This window comes from Crocodylus porosus, unplaced genomic scaffold, assembly GCF_001723895.1.
Source record: "Crocodylus porosus isolate Cpor-Errol unplaced genomic scaffold, CroPor_comp1, whole genome shotgun sequence".
NCBI classification, from domain to species: Eukaryota; Metazoa; Chordata; order Crocodylia; family Crocodylidae; genus Crocodylus; species Crocodylus porosus.
The window spans coordinates 6,300,750-6,319,596 of NW_017728949.1; the positions used below are offsets into that span (position 1 = coordinate 6,300,750).

Genomic DNA, 18,847 nt, shown 5'->3' on the forward strand with positions numbered 1-18,847 from the left:
GTGAAGGTTTCCATTAAATTTCAATCATTAACTCACAGTGACTGGCAAATAGTGTGAAAGTATATATGTATATAAATAGTGTGAATGTGTAGTGTGTGTATATTTTTCATGGACTATGCGTTTAAATTTAAATGTACTCTAAATTTATTTTTATTTAAATAAGTCTTTATATTTAAATAAAACTTAAGATAAATAAAGGGAGGAGAGAGAAACTTGAGGTTCTACTGCATAAAAGAGACTGCAGCACTGTTCTCAGAACATGTCTGGTGCCAAGAATCTCTCACAGGAAAAAAAAACAAAAAACCCCAAATGTCACAGTATTTGAGCTACCAGAGTAGTAGGGGAGGGACCTTTATAGAATTTTACTTTGGGGACAGCAAAAATTGAAAAGAACATCTCATTACTTTTTGGGCTAACTCCCCTGGATTCGATTGGCAGCACTTTGCTGCAGAGAAGCTTAATGTACCATTGCAGCTTTGCAGCTAGAGTAGTCTGTAGTCATTGTAACAAGCATTTATGAAGGACAGGCAGTGTTTGCTTTCTCTGCATGTTTTTGCTGTTGTGTCTATTTATTTATAACAATATAGGTTTCTGAATGTGTATGTATATTGTGTACGTATATTGTGTACGTATGTGCACATAAGAATATTGTATATTTTCTGCACACATGGACACTCCCAGTAATACACACCTTATTTTCATACATATCACCCCTCCCCCCATTCCCCCCTCCAAATAAGACATGCACTTTGTTTTTGGAAGGCAGAACATAGAAATAATGATTTTTCCAGAGTCACAGAGTTGGCTTTTTCATGGAGAGTCTGGCCATGTCCACAAGAGTATGATGTTTGGTTCCCTGGGAACAGCGAGTAGTGGGACACCTTGTGCCACTGCTGATTGTGCCCCGGGGAATGCCTGTGCCACATGCCGTCCGGTGTGTGGCAGGTTACCCTGGGTGAGGTAAGGGAGGTTGGGGCCAGCACTGGGCTGGCCCTGCAGCCTTACCTGGGGTCCTGGGGGCCTCCAGGGGCTGCAGCAGTGGTGATCTTGCTGCTCAGAGCCTGTCTCGCAGCTGGAGTGTTGCTCCAGCTGGCCAGGCTCTGGTTTTGAGTGGTGTGCACTGTCCCCTTGTGTGCTGCTCTGTCTGCGGTGCCACATACCACATGGCTACTCTTGTCTGGATGTGGCCTTTGTGTTGCAGAATGGTTGCCGGCTTCTCCCTCAGCCATAAGCTGAGTGGCTGTGAAAGGGTTAATGTGGGACACTGTCCCTCTTGCTGAGAAAGAAGCTGGCAGTCATTTTGCAATGCAGTATCTTCAGGCTTCTATTCCAGAGAAGAAACCCAGCGTTCCTGCTTAAAGCACACCTCTATTGTGGAGGGCTGATTTTTAGGGGAATATAAATTGTTCCCTGGTGTGGAATAATTATTAAATGGTGTGTTGTATATAATTAAATACAATAAAAGCAAATTTTCTTATAGACAGATATGAAAACATTCCAAATATGTCCTAAAAGCAAAGTATTATAGGTATACTTTTGTTTGAATCTAGACATAGGTTTTCCATAGGGTAGGCGCTAATGCATCCCCAGAAAACAGGATATCCCTTTGTTGAGGAGTGGGTTCACTGGCCCCCTTGGCCAATCAGCAGTGAGGGGTGGAGTTGTGACTGTGACTTCCATGGCCAATTGTCAGCGAGCATTGGGGCCCTTAGCCAATCGGCAGCAAGGGGCAGGGCCACAACAAAAACATCACCTCCCTTTCTTCACCCCCACCCCAGCTGGCTCATATACCTGCTCCTCCTGGCTGAGCACTGCCTTACATCTAGGCATAGCCAATTTGTGAGGACAAATGATTGACATGTATTTCTACCAATTAACTGAAAAACAGGACAACAAACAGTTCCTCATTCCAAAAAAGATGGAGAACAAAGGGTTTAAATACAGAATGGTCCAGTATAAAACAGGACCAGTGGCCACCCTACTTTCCCATATTTTGGACTCATGTATTTACAAGGAAACCATTTTCAAAATGATAGTTTAGCTTCTTTAGTATTGTACAGTGCTGTAATATCATAGGATGTGAGAACACTGAGATATTATAGAGGTGTGGCAGCATCTCACATTATAGGGGTTAATGCATTGTCCCTTATAAAAGGGAGGGAGACAGTCAGTAGCATGAAACAATCTTCAGAAATATTTCCCCGTCCTTCCCTGCAGAACACAACATAAATTTATAATGGCTAAAGCACTCTATACTTGTTTTTTGTATTTTATATAAAAGATGTATGTTTTATATATTATATGTTTTGTTTTATGCACATTATATATATCTTATTTCAACCTAACAACTTACTTATTTTTACATACATTATGTATGTATGTGTGAGGCCTGTGTGATTAGGGAAGTATTTTATTCGGATTCGCCTGGTTCAGAGGACAGTGATTCGATTCGGTGATTCAAATTGCTGTCCCCATTTGATTTGGCCGAATCAGAATTGGAGATTTCGTGCTGATTTGGAGATTCAGATCGGCCAGGGAGAGGCAGGCACAGCGAGGCAGCTGCAGGTTCTCCTACAGCTTCTCCAGCTGTACCTGCCTCTCCCCAGGCAGAGGGAGCTGAGGGAGAAGCCCCCATGGCTGCCCTGCCCTGCCCCAGCCTCCCAGCACTTTAAAAAAAAAAAAAAAAAAAAAAAAAAGCCCCGTGCTCACTGGCTGCAGTAATGGGAATCAGGGCCTCTGAGGGCTCATGGCAGAGCTTCCCCGCCCCGTGCAGTGGGGGGCAGTTGGGGGTCACCCCTCCTGTCTGGCACCCACATGGCAGCTGCCCCATGGGGCAGGTGCAGCATGGCTTAACAATTCGCTGTGCACTTTCTGGGAGCTGGGGCCACTGAGGCTGTGCACTGCTAGGCTCTGGCTGACTACTGGAGCCACTGTAGCTCCCAGACAGCATGTGATGCTCTGCCAAGCTGTGCAGGTGCCAATCAGGGTGGGGCTGGAAGAGGAGCGATCCCCAATTGGGGGACTCCGCCATGAGCCCTTAGAGGCCCCGATCACTGCTGCTGGAGTCGGTAAGTGTGGGGCTTGATTAACTGAGTGAGTGAGTGCGTGCTAGGAAGCTGGTGCCAGGTGGGGGATGGGGTCCGGCAGGGCAGCCATGGGGGCTTCTCCTGCGGCTCCCTCTGCCCGGGAAGAGGCAGGCACAGCCAGAGAAGCCGTGGGAGAACCTGCAGCCTCCTGCCTGTGCCTGCCTCTCCTGGGCTGATCTGAATCTTTTCCAAATTGATTCAGAGGCTTTGGGTTTGATTTGGATATTTTAATGGGTCTTCCTTCCGAATCGGGCTGAATGTCCTCTGAATCAAATCAGCAACCGAAGCTTCGCACAGCCCGTGTGTGTGTGTGTGTGTGTGTGTGTGTGTGTAAAAATAAATAACTTGCTAGGTTGAAATACTATTTTAGTATTCATTAGGGTGACCTAATCACTGACTCATGTCTGCTGCATGGGATTGATGTGATTAGACTAATACATAAAAACAAGGTGTTTATTTCACTGTAGGTGAAGCCAGAATTTTGCTTTTGACAAGACTAATGCCTCTGGAACTGAAACCAATGCATTGCTTTATGTAAGTCCTGCTTAAACTCTCCAGATCATAATGCAAGTAATAAGCAATGTGTGTGTGTTATAAAAGTGGTGCTCTGGAATACATGATGATAGTTGAATTTTGTGTTATCCAAAGCATGGGTTCAAGCTTGGATTTGTACGAGAAATGCAACATTCTCGCTAAACTTAATTTATTTTTTTTGTGGAGAATGAACTTTCTGACAATTTAAAGGCAAATCTATTAATTAGCTTGAGTTACAATTAATTAAAAACTAGGGCCTTTACTCCGTTGCACTCTAAGCCAGCACTATTAGGAGAGATGGGACAGGAGCATAGGGAGCCTTTAAAGTGCAGAGATGCTTGAGCTAAATGGATGTGCTTCCCTTGCCCCCTCCTTTCCTGGAGTATTGGTCCATTGGTTACTATAGCAGGTCCCTCTAAATCAAATCATCATTTCACTAGTACATTTAAACTCTGGCAGTGTTTTGTGGATTTAATGTAGTTGTAAACTTAGTTTAGCTGGCTATTGTAATTGGGGTACTTAGCGCTGCTTTGGTCTCCTGGTAGATCAGTCCTTAGAAGATTCATTAAAAATACATGAAGTTGATTTTTTTAAGGTCATTAGAACTAATGGAAGTATCATTTGGGGGCTTTTTATTTAATGGTTATGTATAAAAGTTTTGATAAAATAAAAAACAGGGAATTTCAAAAGGGGAAGAAAGCATATTAAATATATTAGGAATGTTGTAATTATTTCAAAACCAAGCACTGAAAACCTAGATTGATTAAAATATGCACTCAGACAACCTTAACTTAGTGAAGGTGAAAATAAATTAAAAATATGCTAATGTTTCCTTAAAAATCAAGTTAATTTAAACTTGGGACCACAGAAATTAACGGCTGTATCCTATTCCTCTTGTTAGGCATGCAAGTGGTAGTTCAGTGTCTGAGTGCAATACTGTTCCATTAGGTGCAATCCCCTGGAATGACAATAATGTACAGGTGTGTGGATCTTCTTTGCTCTATGTGACTGGTCTTAAGGCTGAAATGAAGGCATGTTGCGAAAGTACATACAGTACATTTATGTATTTGGGGGTTCAATCAAGATGGAATTTAGAATTGGATGTAGGTAAGTTATGCCAGAAATTAGATAGAACAGCTTTTATGACATGCTATAATGTATATGCAGATATTGAATATGCCTTTTGTCATGAACATACACCCAACATAAAATTCGTCTTAATTAACATAACTTGATAGAAAGCTCAGGACTTGAATTACTGATCTTGGGTTTTTTGTATTATTGGACTCCTTGGGAAAACAGCATCAATAATACTCCTCTCTTATACTCCTGGATCATGTGTTGTAATTCTGTTTTTTTTAAAGACACTTGAATATGCTTCAGATATTGTTAGCCTGGTTAGAACAATATGTGAATTCAGGTTAGAGGATAATTATTGAGGGCATTCTGACAGCTAGATCTAATTTAAAGTTAAAATTAGCTCCAGATTGGGGAGTAGCTATTGGCTTAGTGAGTACTGTGAATCGAGAGATATGGTAACAAGTAGCATAAGTGCATACATCAACAAATGCAAAGCTCTTAAGCATAAAGGGACTTATTTTGAAGTCCCACATATTGGGTAGTGCACCCTTTGCTGTAATTTTGTATGTACATCATAAGCACAGCAATTATTCAAGCCTCTTTTTAATAAGATTCATTTTAATGAGTTCTATGAGGTAATTACAAATGCAGCATGGTATACTTCAGTAGCTACTCTTTGTGCTTTCATTGAATAAATCCCAATTATGGAAAGAAAAACATTCAGGCATTTTTAAAGGTTATTTTTATTAAGAAAACATGATTTGTGAAGTTAGGGTGGAGATGCAGCTTTATAGACTAACTATATCAGAGATTCATAAGCTTTTATGAGGCTGAAGCTTTCCTACCTGACTTCAGACTACCACTGTTAACTAACATATTTACTTGAATATAAAACGACCTGGAATATAACATGACCCTTAAAAATTCGATTCTATATATGCAAAATTTATAAATTTATTATAAGTTTCCAGCATAGAATCTAATTATTGAACGTTTTGCTTTGAACGTCCCCTTCCCACTGCTACAGCAAGGGAAATAAGTCCTGTGGTTCAGGTAATCCCCTTACTCTCTGACCCCCTAACTTCTTCCAACTGTAGCCCCTTCCCCCACCCTACTGTCATATGCTGCTCTCCCTGAACACATGGAAGTGAGGGGCACATTTGAAAACACTGACTTCGAAAAAAAATATGTAGTAATTTTCATGTGAGCAAATTACTATGGGTACCTATAGACTATCAGTTCATCCAGAATTGATATGGTTAGGTGGGTGGCTAACTGGCTAATGGGATGTACCCAGAGAGTGGTGGTGGACAGGTTGGTCTCGACCTGGAAAGATGTGGGCAGTGGCCAGTGCTGTTCAATATCTTCATCAGTGATTTGGAGGAGGGCGTGGTGAGCACACTGTCCAAATTCGCAGATGACATCAAATTATAGGGCACTGGAGGGCAGAGAATGGATTCAGGCAGATAGGGACAGGCTGGAAAAGTGGACAGAACTAAATAGGATATAGTTTAACAAAGATAAGTACAGAATACTGCATCTGGGGAGAAGGAATCACCAACACGCATACAGATTGGGAGATGACTTTCTAAGCAGCACAGCAGCAGAAAGGGATCTCAGCGTTATAGTCAACTCAAAAGATGAACATTCATCAACAGTGTGACAAAGTGATCAATAGAGCTAACTGCACTCTATCATGCATTAATAGGTGCATCATGAACAGGTTTAAGGAGGTGATATTCTCCCTCTATGTGGCACTGGTAAGGCCGCAGCTGGAGTACTGTGTCCAGTTTTGGGCACCACACTTCAAGACGGATGTGGGTAACCTTGAGAAGGTCCAGAGGAGGTACACTTGTATGGTTAGGGGCCTGCAGGAAAGGTCCTATGAGGAGAGATTGAGAGACCTGGATCTCTTCAGCCTCTGTAAGAGAAGGCTGAGATGGGATCTGGTGGCTATCTACAAATTCATTATGGCGGCAGCAAGGTATAGGGGATGCTCTGTTTACCAAGGCACCCCTTAGAGTAACTAGAAACAATGGCCACAAACTTACAGGGGCAGATTTAGAATATAACTAAACAGTAAGAAGAACTTCTTTACGGTAAAGGTTACCAAAGTCTGGAATGGGCTTCCAAGTGAGGTGGTGCTCTCCCCTTCCTTGGAGGTCTTTAAGAGAAAACTTGACAAACACCTGCATGGGGTTACCTGGCCCCAGCGCTCTTTCCTGCCAGCAGTTTACCTTTTTTGAAACTGCTGCAAGTTTCAGAACAGGTACTTCATAAATACACCTTTAAAATATGTATGTGTGTGTGTGCATGTAATACGAGCAAATTACTGTGGGTACCTATACACTATCAGTTTATCCAGAATGATATGGTTAGGTGGGTGGCTAATTGGCTAGTGGGATGCAGCCAGAGAGTGGTGGAGGACAAGTCGGTCTTGACTTGGAAAGATGTGGGCAGTGGCCAATGCTGTTCAATATCTTCATCAGTGATTTGGATGAGGGCGTGGTGAGCACACTGTCCAAATTTGCAGTTGACACCAAATTATGGGGCAAAGTAGACACATTGGAGGGCAGAGAATGGATTCAGGCAGATACAGACAGGCTGGAAAAGTGGGCAGTGGGCAACGTGGTGTCCCTTAGTTTCACTGTCTCCTGGAACTTCCTGTGGTTTCTCATGGTTGCTGGGCCTGCGTTCTGCAGGTCAAATACACTGCGGCACTGGTTCAGGGCCTCGTAGAACCACGGTGCATCCATTATCTACGGTCTATGGCTAGTCAGGGTGAATACCCCCAGTGTCTCAGAATGTGTCCTGCAAAGTACCTCATGAGATGAGCGGTTTTGGATTCTGCATCTGTCACCAGCTTGCAGATTAGGCTCATATACTTGGCCCACAGCAACAGGAGGATGTCTGGTATGCCCCTGCCTCCAACCCTCTCATCTTTGTATAAGGTCTTCCGGGTGACTTTTTACCATCTGGAACCCCAGAAGAAGATGCGCATGGCCCTCTGGATCCTGTGGGCGACACGCTCGGAAGGGGAGGAAGACCAGTGCAGTCTACAGAAGCACCAGTAACACCACCACCTTCCACAATGCGGCCCCACCCCATGGAGAGGGGATACATGCACCACAGCCCCAGTTTCTGTTTTACCTTTGCCTCTGTCTTCTCCCACGCTGTCCTGCCGCTTAGCTTTGGGTCGAAATCTATCCCCAAGATCCTGACCCCCTCGCAGAGGACAGATACCCGCATGGACTCCAGGTCCTTGACCTTGCCCATGGCCAGGCAGGTGCTCTTGCTCACATTGAGCTTGGCCCCTGCTGATGCCTTGTACACCTGTGCGTGTGCCAGGGTGCTCTCTACCGACCCCCTGTTCTGGCACAGGATGTTTGAATTGTCCATGTTGGCCAGGACCTTGGCCTCTAGGTTGCTGCTTCCTGGGATGTGGACTCCAGATCCCTGGGTTCTGTCTAAGGTGCTGGCTACGTGCTCAATGGCACAGATGAACAGGATCAGAGAGAATGGGCAGCCCTGCCGGACCCCTGACTCCACCGCGATCTGGGCACTCAGGAAACTGTTGATCTGCACTTCGCTGCTCACTTCTTTGTCGAGGATCCTGATCCATTTGACAAAGGTTGTGGGGACTTCCACCTGCTCCAGCATCTGGAACAGGAACTGATTGGACACTCTGTCATAGGCCTTCTCCAGGTCCAGTTTAGGCTGGTGATGGTCTGCCTTCTCTCCCTGCACAGCTGGAGTGTGCGTGTCAGTTGTACCTGGGCTCCGTGGATCTGTCTCCCCAGATCCTGTACGACTGATCCTCATGGATGACTTGGACAGATTTAAATTACTCGGCCAAGACTTTGGCCAGCAGCTTGTAGTTGAAGTTCAGGAGGTTGATTGGCCTCCAGTTCTTCAGCTCCTCCCTCAGACCCTTCTTGTACAGGAGAGTCACGAGGCCCTGCTCCATCCCCGCTCACAGCCGGCCCTCCTGCAGGTGCTCTCAAAAGAGCTCCAGCAGGTCCGGGCCCACCAGGTAAAGGTCAGGTAAAATGCCTTGGGCATGCTGTCTGACCCAGGAGTCTTACTGTGCTTGATAGTGGTCTAAAACAAAAGGCTCATGATTTACTGTATAGTTCATTGGGCCAGGCCTCAGCAGAGTCAACAGCATTTCTAGCCATGTTGACCTCGTAGCTCAGCATTGCTCAGTATGTATAATGACTTCAGATTCATCCCCTCCCCCCAAAAAGGATCCATGTGCTAATTAGCCCCACATAATTACTTGTCTTGGGATCCTCCAAAAACTTATATGTAGATGAGGTGCAGGGCAGCCTGGTCTGGGTCCATGTCATGGATGTTGTGGCCACATTAAGTATACAGCGACAGGCTGAGAGAGGGGGCAACAAAAGGATTCTGGGTGAACTGTTTGGGGCTCTGTTTGCTGATGTTTGCCTGATTATTTAAGGCTAGTGAAGGAATAGGAATGTTTGGAAATGGGAAAGAAAGGCACAGCTCAGCTGTGGGATTGAAGAAGTTGAAATGTACACGATCACCATGCCTTGAAAAAGAGTCGGCACTGAAGGGGACTGGGTATTACTAGATATCTTATTCAAATGGGTTTTACTAAATCTTGTGGTAGGTTCCAATCAGTATGCTGCCTATCAGTTGGGGTTGCATGGTGCTGATGGAGGTGGTGCCACTGCTAATGCTTCTATACACTGACCCAGTGTTTTCTCCCTTGGAGCAAGTCATCCACAGAATCCAAAGAGCCATTTGTGTTTTCCTTTAGAACTTAGCATTGGAGAAAGTGGCAAGGACCAAGCTGTACAAAACAAAATGATCTCGAGGCAGAGGGAATGCCAGACATCCTACTGGTCCTCTGGGCTGAGTACATGAGCCAGGTTTGTAAACTGGCAACAGGGGCAGAATCCAAAACAGCCCACCTTGTGTTTTGCAGGGTAGCTGCTGTGACAGTGGCAGGAGTATATGATGACCAATGGGAGCCTGTGGGCCATGGTGTCCCCATAGTTTTACGAGGTCCTGAAATGCTTCTGGGACAAGTACAAACTGCATGATGCGGCCCTAGGAATCCTGGTGAACCACTGCAAGATACAGGAGGTGGTAAGAGCAAGAGACATCATATTGCCCATGGACTTTACTACCTGGTGACACCTGCCAGGCTGTGTGGATCGAATCTTCCACAAGGACCTGCAGAAGGAGCATAGACACTTGAACTGACAAGCAACTCATTGGGCACTCCCCTTGTGGGTGTGGAAAAACAATGAAGGGCATGGAGGTCCATCCCATTGCCCGAGGCAAGCCTGTCAGTGGCAGGTGGAAACAATTGACTACCTCTTCTGTGACTGTACTTTCGCCAGAGGTGTGGAAGAAAGTATGTGTACTTCTTCTGCTGGTGACAGGTTATAGAACCCTGACCAGGTAAGTGGTCCTCTATGGGCACTTGGCCAAAACAGCAAGGGGCCCCGACAGCTTGCTTCAATCAGTTCATCTCTAGCTTCAGGCACACCCTGTGGAAGGTCAGAAACCTGCTCATAAGCAGGCACTCAGACCCCACAGTTGAGGACTGTATTAAAATGGGGCTGAGTGAAATGCAGTGGTACTACAGGAAGACCAAAGAGGATGAAGGGAAAGAGAAGGTGACCTTATATGGAAGAGAGGGGACTGGCATAGGCTTCTCAGAGGGAAGCCCTTGGAAGAGAGCAACGAGGAGAACGGTGGGGAATGGCAATGATGACAACAATGAACACAAAGACGAGTGAAAGGACTGGACAAACAGGAGGACAATTTGGGAGGGGGAAGGGAACTGAGGGAGCCTTTTATGAAACTGTGATGTTTTCAAGAGAATGGTGATGGGTGCATGATGCGAACTTTTTAACTGCACTAAAATAGTTTAACTGTAAGTGTGTTTTTGGTCTACCAAGTGAACCACAGCAGTTACATGATGGGATGTTAAAGGTAGAGTTATATGTGTATGTGTGTGTATATATATATTAGTTGTGTATATATATAGAAATAAATATTTTTGAAAAAAAAAATCAGTATGTTTGCCTAATATGGGCCATGTGTTTTATAGTCATGCTCACTGTTGGCTGCAGTTCATCCACTTCGTAGTTGGTTTCCATTAATGAGCACATGCTGCTTTTGGCAGCAGTTTAATGATAGACCGTGTATTTAATGAGATGTCTTTGTAAGTGAATGTAAGTTGAGGAGCTTTCCCCCCTATGATAGTTAAGGGGAAAGCTTGTCTTATATTTGAGTATATATTTTATTTTTTTCTCTCTCCGTGATTGTGAAGTGACATAGTAACTGTTATTGGACCAGTGTGTATAATTGGAAGATATAGGAGGCAATATCTTAGGCTTTAAGTGTCCTCATCATTTTTAAAAATTATTATAGTTTGCCATTCTAAAAATAAATGAAGTTGCTTATGTTGTATACAGACTTCACTTAATGCTTTGACTTGTTTTGAACATATAGAAAAATAAAAGGTAAAGATTCTTATTTTGTTTTCATGTCTTCAGGTTGTACATCTGGCCCAGGCAAGTTTCCAGATTGAGGCCTTTGGTTCCAAATTCATCCTTGACCTCGCATTGAATAAGTAAGTGTACAGTTGTGGGTTCCCTGTTATTTGAAGTTGACTTTGTACAGCAATTTATGTGAGAAGGTATTAAGCTGTGGCATGTGGAATTCTATGAGCATGGGAAAACTAAAAGCTTCCCAAATTTTATTGCTACAGTGAAATATACATCAAAGATGTAAGCTTCTATAAGATATATAATCAATTTTATTGTGTCCTAAAATGTACTTTCCTGTGAGGTTATGTTCCCATTCAGCAATCTTTCTATGTATATTTTTTTGTAAAGAGGGGAAAATAGGGATAATATATATCTATAATTTGGGTTCTCAGGAACCCAGACATAACAAAGCTGAAAACCCAACGAGTATTAAAAAGAAATAAGCATTATGTATACTATTAACATTTTATTTCAAAAAGAGTTGCTTGAAGTACAGGATTCACTCGGCTACTCAAAAGTAGGCATCTCTTGGCTATGAAGTGGCAGCCAAGAAGAAAACTGACAAGCCGGATACTGCATAAGAATAATAAAAGAGACTTTCTGTTTTTTGGTTGCAGCTTTGATCCTCCTGTAAATGTTTTGTCTGGCTGTATTTTCTTTGGAAATTACCATTGCCTCCAAGTACCTGATTATTACATAGCTGCCTGTTTCACATAAATTAACTTTAATTTATTTATCTAGGGTTTTGTTCAATTTAGATTTTCCTTAGACTGATGTCTTTGCACCTTTCCTTCTAGTCTCTCTGGATAGAGCATAAGCAAATGGTAATTACTAATAAATAACTAGGGGTGCACCCATAAAGTTTTTTGGGGGCTGGTATTGATCAATGATTATTAACAAGCCATATCAGCTGATACTGATCTGATTTCTGATATGCAGCCTGGCAGCTTAGAGAGCAGCATCCTGCTGGTAAGTCTGTTGAGGGAGAAGGGGCAGGGGGAGGGAAGGAGTGCAGATTGAGCCCCCCACCCCGGTGAGGAAGGCGAGGGCTGGGGCAGGTTCTGCCCAGCTGGAGTAGGGTACAAGATAGATCTGCGAGCATGGGGAGCTCAACCAGCCTGCAAAGCTGTTTGCAAAAGCAGGAAATCTACAGGTTTTTCTGCTAAAGGAGAAATCTGCATTTTTCTCCAATAAAAAGGTAAAATCCATGGTTTTCTCTGTTTTTCCATGGGAAATGGAAAACTAAGATCCCTGGCTATAACTATGTTACTGTGTGGGTAGTCTTTGGCTAAAGGATGAAATCACTGAGGGTATGGGAGTCTAAGATGCAAATCCCTGGTCTGAATTGGGGAGAGCAGAGATTTGAATGTTGGTTTTATTGCCCTAACCACTCTTTTCCTGGCTGTCCTTTAGTAGGTCACTCTCTGAGTTTGACCAAAAATTCCTCCTGAATGTGAGGAAGCTTTTCTGTTGGAAGTGGTGTATATGTCCCATGAAAAGTTATGGTTTTGATAAATCCAAAGCTTTTTAACAAGAACCACTTAGTCAGAAAATTCCCTAGCAGCTGTAATTCATGCTACCATATTTACTTGATTAAAAGACAGTGTGTGTTCTCCATTTAACATGGGGGGGAGCCCCATGTTTTAGAATCAAGTATGCGGGTCTGGGGAGCAGAAGCAGTGTGAAGAGAGGATGGGATGGGGGTCTGAGACTGTAGGGGGTAGGCATGGGGTGGGGGGTAAGAAGGGGGAAACAGATGACCAGAGACAAATTGCATGCCTCCCTCACCTCCTTCACACTGCCTGTCTCCTACCACCTGCTTGTCCCCACACTGTTCCTTCCACCTCTTACCTCCCTTACTGCCTTCCCAATTACCCCACCACTGCCCGTCCCATTAATGCCCCTCACCTGCCCTACTGTGTGCCCCCACCACTGTTTCCCATCCCTTGGCCTGCCTCATTACTGCTCCACACATTGTCTGCCCCCTACCTCCTGCAGTAGGGGGTTATGAATTTAGGACCATCTCCCATAATTATATTCTATCTATACATGGAAAATTATAATATCTATACATTTTCCATGTGTACAATTTAATTATAGGGGGTCATCTTAAATTCAAGGTTGTCTTAGATTTGGGCAAATATAGTATTTTCTTTGTAGGCATAAACTAATATTTCACTTTCTTTTTATATAATTAATTAAGGAGACTATTTCAAGTTCTTGTTTTATATCAATATCTTAAAATAAAATGTTGTCAGATTTCCAAAAAATATTTATAGTTTTAGTTCACATTAATTTAGTTAAAACTGAATATTGTGATGAAGGTTATGTACTATACTGTACATACCTTTTTCAATGTAATTTGAATTTGAATATCACACAAGCTGTAATATAGAAGTGTGCACAACTTTGTGCATGTCCTTTCATAGCATCTGATGAAGTGAGGTTCAGCTCACGAAGGTCTGTGCTATATATGTATGTAACTTTGGTTAGTCTATAAGGTGGAAATCAACCCTGACTTCAGCTGGAAGTATGCCAATCAGGCTTCTTTGGCATTGTTCATGGTGGTCACTCTCAAACATTCTGGGGTCTCAAAAAGCCAGGGCAAAGCATCTTCACTGATGCATTTTCAGATTTGGAGCATGTGTACAGGAGTGGGTGGGGAATATTTAGGAATGGACCTGCTAGTACATACCACCAGTGTGGTGTACACCAGTCCTTTATCTGATTTGCCCTCTGTGTAAAAAGTGGTTATTACTTTTTTGGAAATTATTTGATATATCAGTTTATTTAGTTTTTTGTGTGTGCTAGTATTATAATCACTTTGTCTCATTGGTATGAACAATCTTAACACCATCAGACATGTGTTTAACATCTGGTGAGCTGGAGGCTATTGTAGCAGTCTCAAGAATAGAGAGCATCATAATGTTTTGAGCTGCATGTGAAGTTTATAGTAGAACTAAATTTCAGTTGGGGATTATTTCATTGGTACAAGACTTACAGATTTATAAGGTGAAAAGCAGATTAAACACAGTTACCTACTCATTTTAATTGATTACATTACCTTTGACCTATATCCCCATATCTGTCAATATGTTAACAGTTGCATGGCGCTATCTATACTTCTACAGATAGTAAGAATGCTCACATGTGTAGTGATACAGAAAAGGTGATATTTAAGGAAAAGAATGGGGTATAAAAATCAGGTATTAACTCCCTAACATGCAAAATTCTGTAAACCTTACATAAAAATTGCATATGCAGCTTGTGCTGTACTAACTTGAGCATTTCAGCACATTTAAGGAAAAGTGAATCAGCAGAAATAAGTATTTCAATATTAAAGAAGTATTGTTCTATTCTTCAGGTCCAGTTGAGGTCTAATTTTGGTCATTTTGTCAGCAATTTTCAAAGTTTGTTGAGGGGAAAATGCAAACTAATCACATTTGTTGGGTATACAAAGCAACAAGCTGTAGCTTTTTAAAAATTTGCTGAAACACTGTGTTCACAGATCTGATGTTGAAGAGCTGAGTAGCAAAATGTTTTTTGTAAAGGTGAAATGGAATGCTTTTTCCTTCCCAAACCTGAATTGAGTTTCCTGTTTCTCTTGCAGCTCTACCTTTTTAAAAGAAATGAAACAATGATTGAAAAGCACAGGAGACTGAAAGGAGGTGAAATGTACTCACTGGTTATTGGAAGCAGGCAGGGTGGAAAATTGGGAGAAAGGAAAGGAAGCCTGAAGATAAGTGTTTTGTGGGAATTGTGGAGGCCTCACAGGGGCTTAGTAACAGAGACATTGGTATGTAGGATGGAGTCTAAGAAAGCTATTAGGAAGATGTTAGGTGGAAGGACATTGAACTAACTCTTGAGAGGCACTTAAGAGCTTAAGTGAATGGGGAACCCCATAAATGTTTCAGTTCAAGGCTGTTAAACATTGTCTTGAGATTTCCCCTTGTTTATTTGGGTCCCATAGTGAGATAAAAACAAACGTCAAATTATTAGAAATTCCATTCTTTAATATTGATATCTGTTCTGCTCCGAGTGTGCATGTTCCCTAGGCACTGAAGAAAAGGATCTTTTGGCAAGCAGTACCCATTGGCTTATGACTATATAAACCAGGTACTTCCATGACCTCCTTCCTCAGAGTTAAGGTTGGACTGGGGGCAAATTGCTACTCGTTTCCTTTGAGCTACAGCCTGGACTGAGATGAAATAATTAATTCCACCTAAGCTGGGTTAATGACTTCACTAAATGTTTGTTTGGTTTAGGTTTGGGATGTATTACAGTCAGTGCAAGTGAAATTAAAAAAACTAAAGATGCAGCAAGAGTCCAGATTATTTTGTCTACTAGTGCATCTACTCTATGATCCCAGTAGAAACTGCAGCTTATGCAGGTATACCCAAGCCAGCTTTATATTTGAACCACTGGCCTCATCTTCTTTACCCATCCTTCAAAGAAAATAGTCTTCTCAAAACGGCCTTTAACGACTGCTGAGAAAGCAGAAAAATTAAAGCCTAACGTCAGGTCCACCGTACATGATTTTCATAGAGATAGTCTTACGCTGAATCCTAGTTTTGTTCCTAAACTGGTTAGTAACTTTCGTATGAACTAAACAGATCACTCATTTACCATTTTTTTCCCCACTAAAACTCATAGGTCCTAAAATTATGTTCTCCCACCTCTTAGCATGAATTTAGTTCTTGAAAATTGGTAAGAGTAGAATACATATAGACAATATTTTGAAGAATAAAAGACACAAGAACATAAGAAGTGTAATCCTGGGTGAGGCTAGTGGTCTATCTAGCTCAGTATCCTATCTCTGACAGTGACAGAAGTGAATGCTTTATACGTAGAGCATTGAACCAGATATCTCTAGCGTGATCCATCTCCTATTCAAGACCCTCCCTAGCATTTATTAGGGTGGAGATGCCAGAGGAAACATCTCCAGCCATTCTGTTCAATGACCATTAATAGATCAATCATCCATGAATTTACCTAGTCCCTTTTTGAACCCAGCTATGCTACCCACCATCTTCTACCACAGTGAATTCCACAAGTTAACTGTGTTGCATAAAAAAGTACTTTCTCTTGTTAGTTTTAAACCTGTTACCTGCTAATTTCAGTGGGAGCCCCTTAATTCTAGTATTCTGGAACTTGGTCCACACCCTGCATGATTTTAGAGACCTCTATCATACCCACTTTGGCCTCCTCCTTTCCAACCTGAAGAGTTGTAGCCTTTTTAATCTTTCCTGGCATGGCAACTACTCCAGGCCCATGATAATTTTGGCTTACTTTCTTTGTAGCTTTTCTAATTCTACTACATGCTTTTTGAGATGTGGGGACCAGAACAATGCACACTATTCAATATGTGGTCACCCCATGGTTTTGTATAACAACATCATGATGCTTTTTGTTTTGTTTTCAATTCCTTTCTTAATGATGCCCAACATTTTATTGGCTTTTTTGATCACTGCTGCACATTGAGCTGGTGATTTTTAAGAACTGTCTACAGTGACTCCAAGTTTTCTATCCTAAGTTGTAACAGCTAGTTCAGAACCCAATATTGTGTATGTATAGTTGAGGTTGTTTTTCCCCTAGGTGTATAACCCATTGCTTGTCAATGCTGAAGTTCATTTGCCACTCATTTGGGTTGGTGAGATCTTTCTGCAGCTTCTCACTATCAGCTTGGGACTTGACTACCCAGAATCATAGAAGTAGGGTCAGAAGGGACCTTGTAGATCTTCAAGTCCGACCCCCTGCCTAGGCAGGAGAAAAAACTGGGCTCAAATGACTCCAGCCAGGTAGGCATCAAGCCTCCTCTTAAAGACCCCCAGGGTAGGAGCCAGCACCACTTCTCTTGGAAGTTGGTTCCAGATCCTAGCCACCTTGACTGTGAAGTAGTTCTTATGGATGTCTAATCTAAACCTACTCTCCAACAACTTATGGCCGTTATTCCTTATTATGTCAGGGGGTGCTAGGGGAAACAAGGTCTCTCCCAAACCCTTCTGGTCCCCCGTAGTGAGTTTATAGATGGTCACCAGGTCCCCTCTCAGCCTTCTCTTGCGAAGGCTGAACAGGTTCAGGTCCCGCAGTCTCTCATTGTAGGGTCGGCCCTGTTGTCCCCGGATCATGCGGGTGGCCCTCCTCTGGAACCTTAATACATTTAGAACATTGAATCATTTAGTACCATTTGCAAACTTTGAGATTTCACTGTAAACCCCCACTTCCAGGTCACTGATGAAGATGTTGAACAAAATAGGGTCCAGCACAGATCCCTGCAGGACCCCACTTTTGATCTCCTTCCCTTCGGGCTAAATGCTCATTTTTCCATACCTTTTACTTCCTATCTTTTCACCAGCTCTCAGTCCACAAAAGAACCTACTCTCCAATGCCAGGTCAGCACAGATTTTTTTAAGAGCCTTTGGTGAGGCACCTTTTTTAATGCTTTTTGAAAATCCACATATATCATCAACTGGATCCCCCTTGTCTGTGTGCTTGTTAACTCCAGCAGATTGAGACAAGATTTCACTGTACAAAAACCACGTTGACTCTTCCCCAGCAGATCATATTTGTCCATGTGACTGCTGATTTTATTGTTTGCTGTAGTTTCTACCAACTTGCTAAGGATGGAAGTGAGACTCACTGGTCTTTAGTTTTCAGGATTGCCTTTGGAGCCCCTTTTGAAGATGGGTGTTATGTTAGCAGCCCATCAGGCCTCTGGCACAGAGGTTATTTGTAATGACAGGCTACATATTATCATAGGTGCTGACTCTGTGGGTGCTCCAGGGCTCAAGTACCCACCAAAAAAAATTGAGGGGGGTGCTCAGCACCCACAAGCTACTGCCATGCTGCTTGCAGATGTTAAAAAAAACAGTACAAAAAAACTGCACTTTATGGGAAGCAGCAGTGTGTTACTTCAACCCAGCTTTGCAGCATCTGTATAGATTGGGTGCTACAGTAGGGGCACTTTTAGCTAAAGATGATTTAATCAGCTATTAGATAAAAGTGCCAAGTAAGCCCCACTGAAACACCTAACCTTTACAGATGCTGCAGAGCATGTTGCTGCCTCCCTTGGGCATCCATGGAAATGTGCTGAGTTTAATGTAAAGCGCTGCCCTTGCCACAGCTTTCCATTCTGTAGGAGTGGGGGGGATGCATTTAAGACAACCCTCCAATAATTAGATTTTATACATGGGAAATTATTGGGGGGGAGGGTTGTCTTAAATTTAAAGTTGTCTTGGATTTAGGTAAATATAGTATGTTGATTTACACCAGCTGAAGCCTTGTTCCCAAATTTGTTATTTTAAAACAACCCCCCTCAAACTAGTTAATTGTAGAATTCAAAAAGTGACCAAAAAGTGAAACCACCTCTCCCTTTGTAACTATATACTATACATTAGCTGCATTGCTACATTAACAATTATGTCTGAGATTTACTGTAGCATGAGGCAGCAAAGAGATGACCTAACTTCAAATTTTAATTTTTTTCTTTCATGTGAGATGTCTGTAAGAGCTTTGTCATTGCAAACCTATCTGAATCTTTACTGTACAAGCCTCGTGCAGCTGAGTCATTTTCTTTATGCACACCTTGTCCCTATCTGCAACTTCATTTTAAAT

General features: G+C 42.6%; 1 protein-coding gene across 5 annotated transcripts in view; it reads left to right on the forward strand.

Moving 5' to 3' along the window:
- ADAM23 (ADAM metallopeptidase domain 23) overlaps window positions 1-18,847 on the forward strand; it is a 199,573-nt gene that overhangs the window by 16,015 nt on the left and 164,711 nt on the right. For all 5 annotated transcript variants that reach the window (XR_002104497.1, XM_019554063.1, XM_019554062.1 and 2 more), the window contains exon 3: window positions 11,240-11,316. Coding sequence is in view for 4 of the 5 variants with exons in the window: in XM_019554063.1 (XP_019409608.1) it covers window positions 11,240-11,316 (77 nt within the window). In the remaining variant the exon portion in view is untranslated. The remainder of the gene's footprint in view (window positions 1-11,239; window positions 11,317-18,847) is intronic.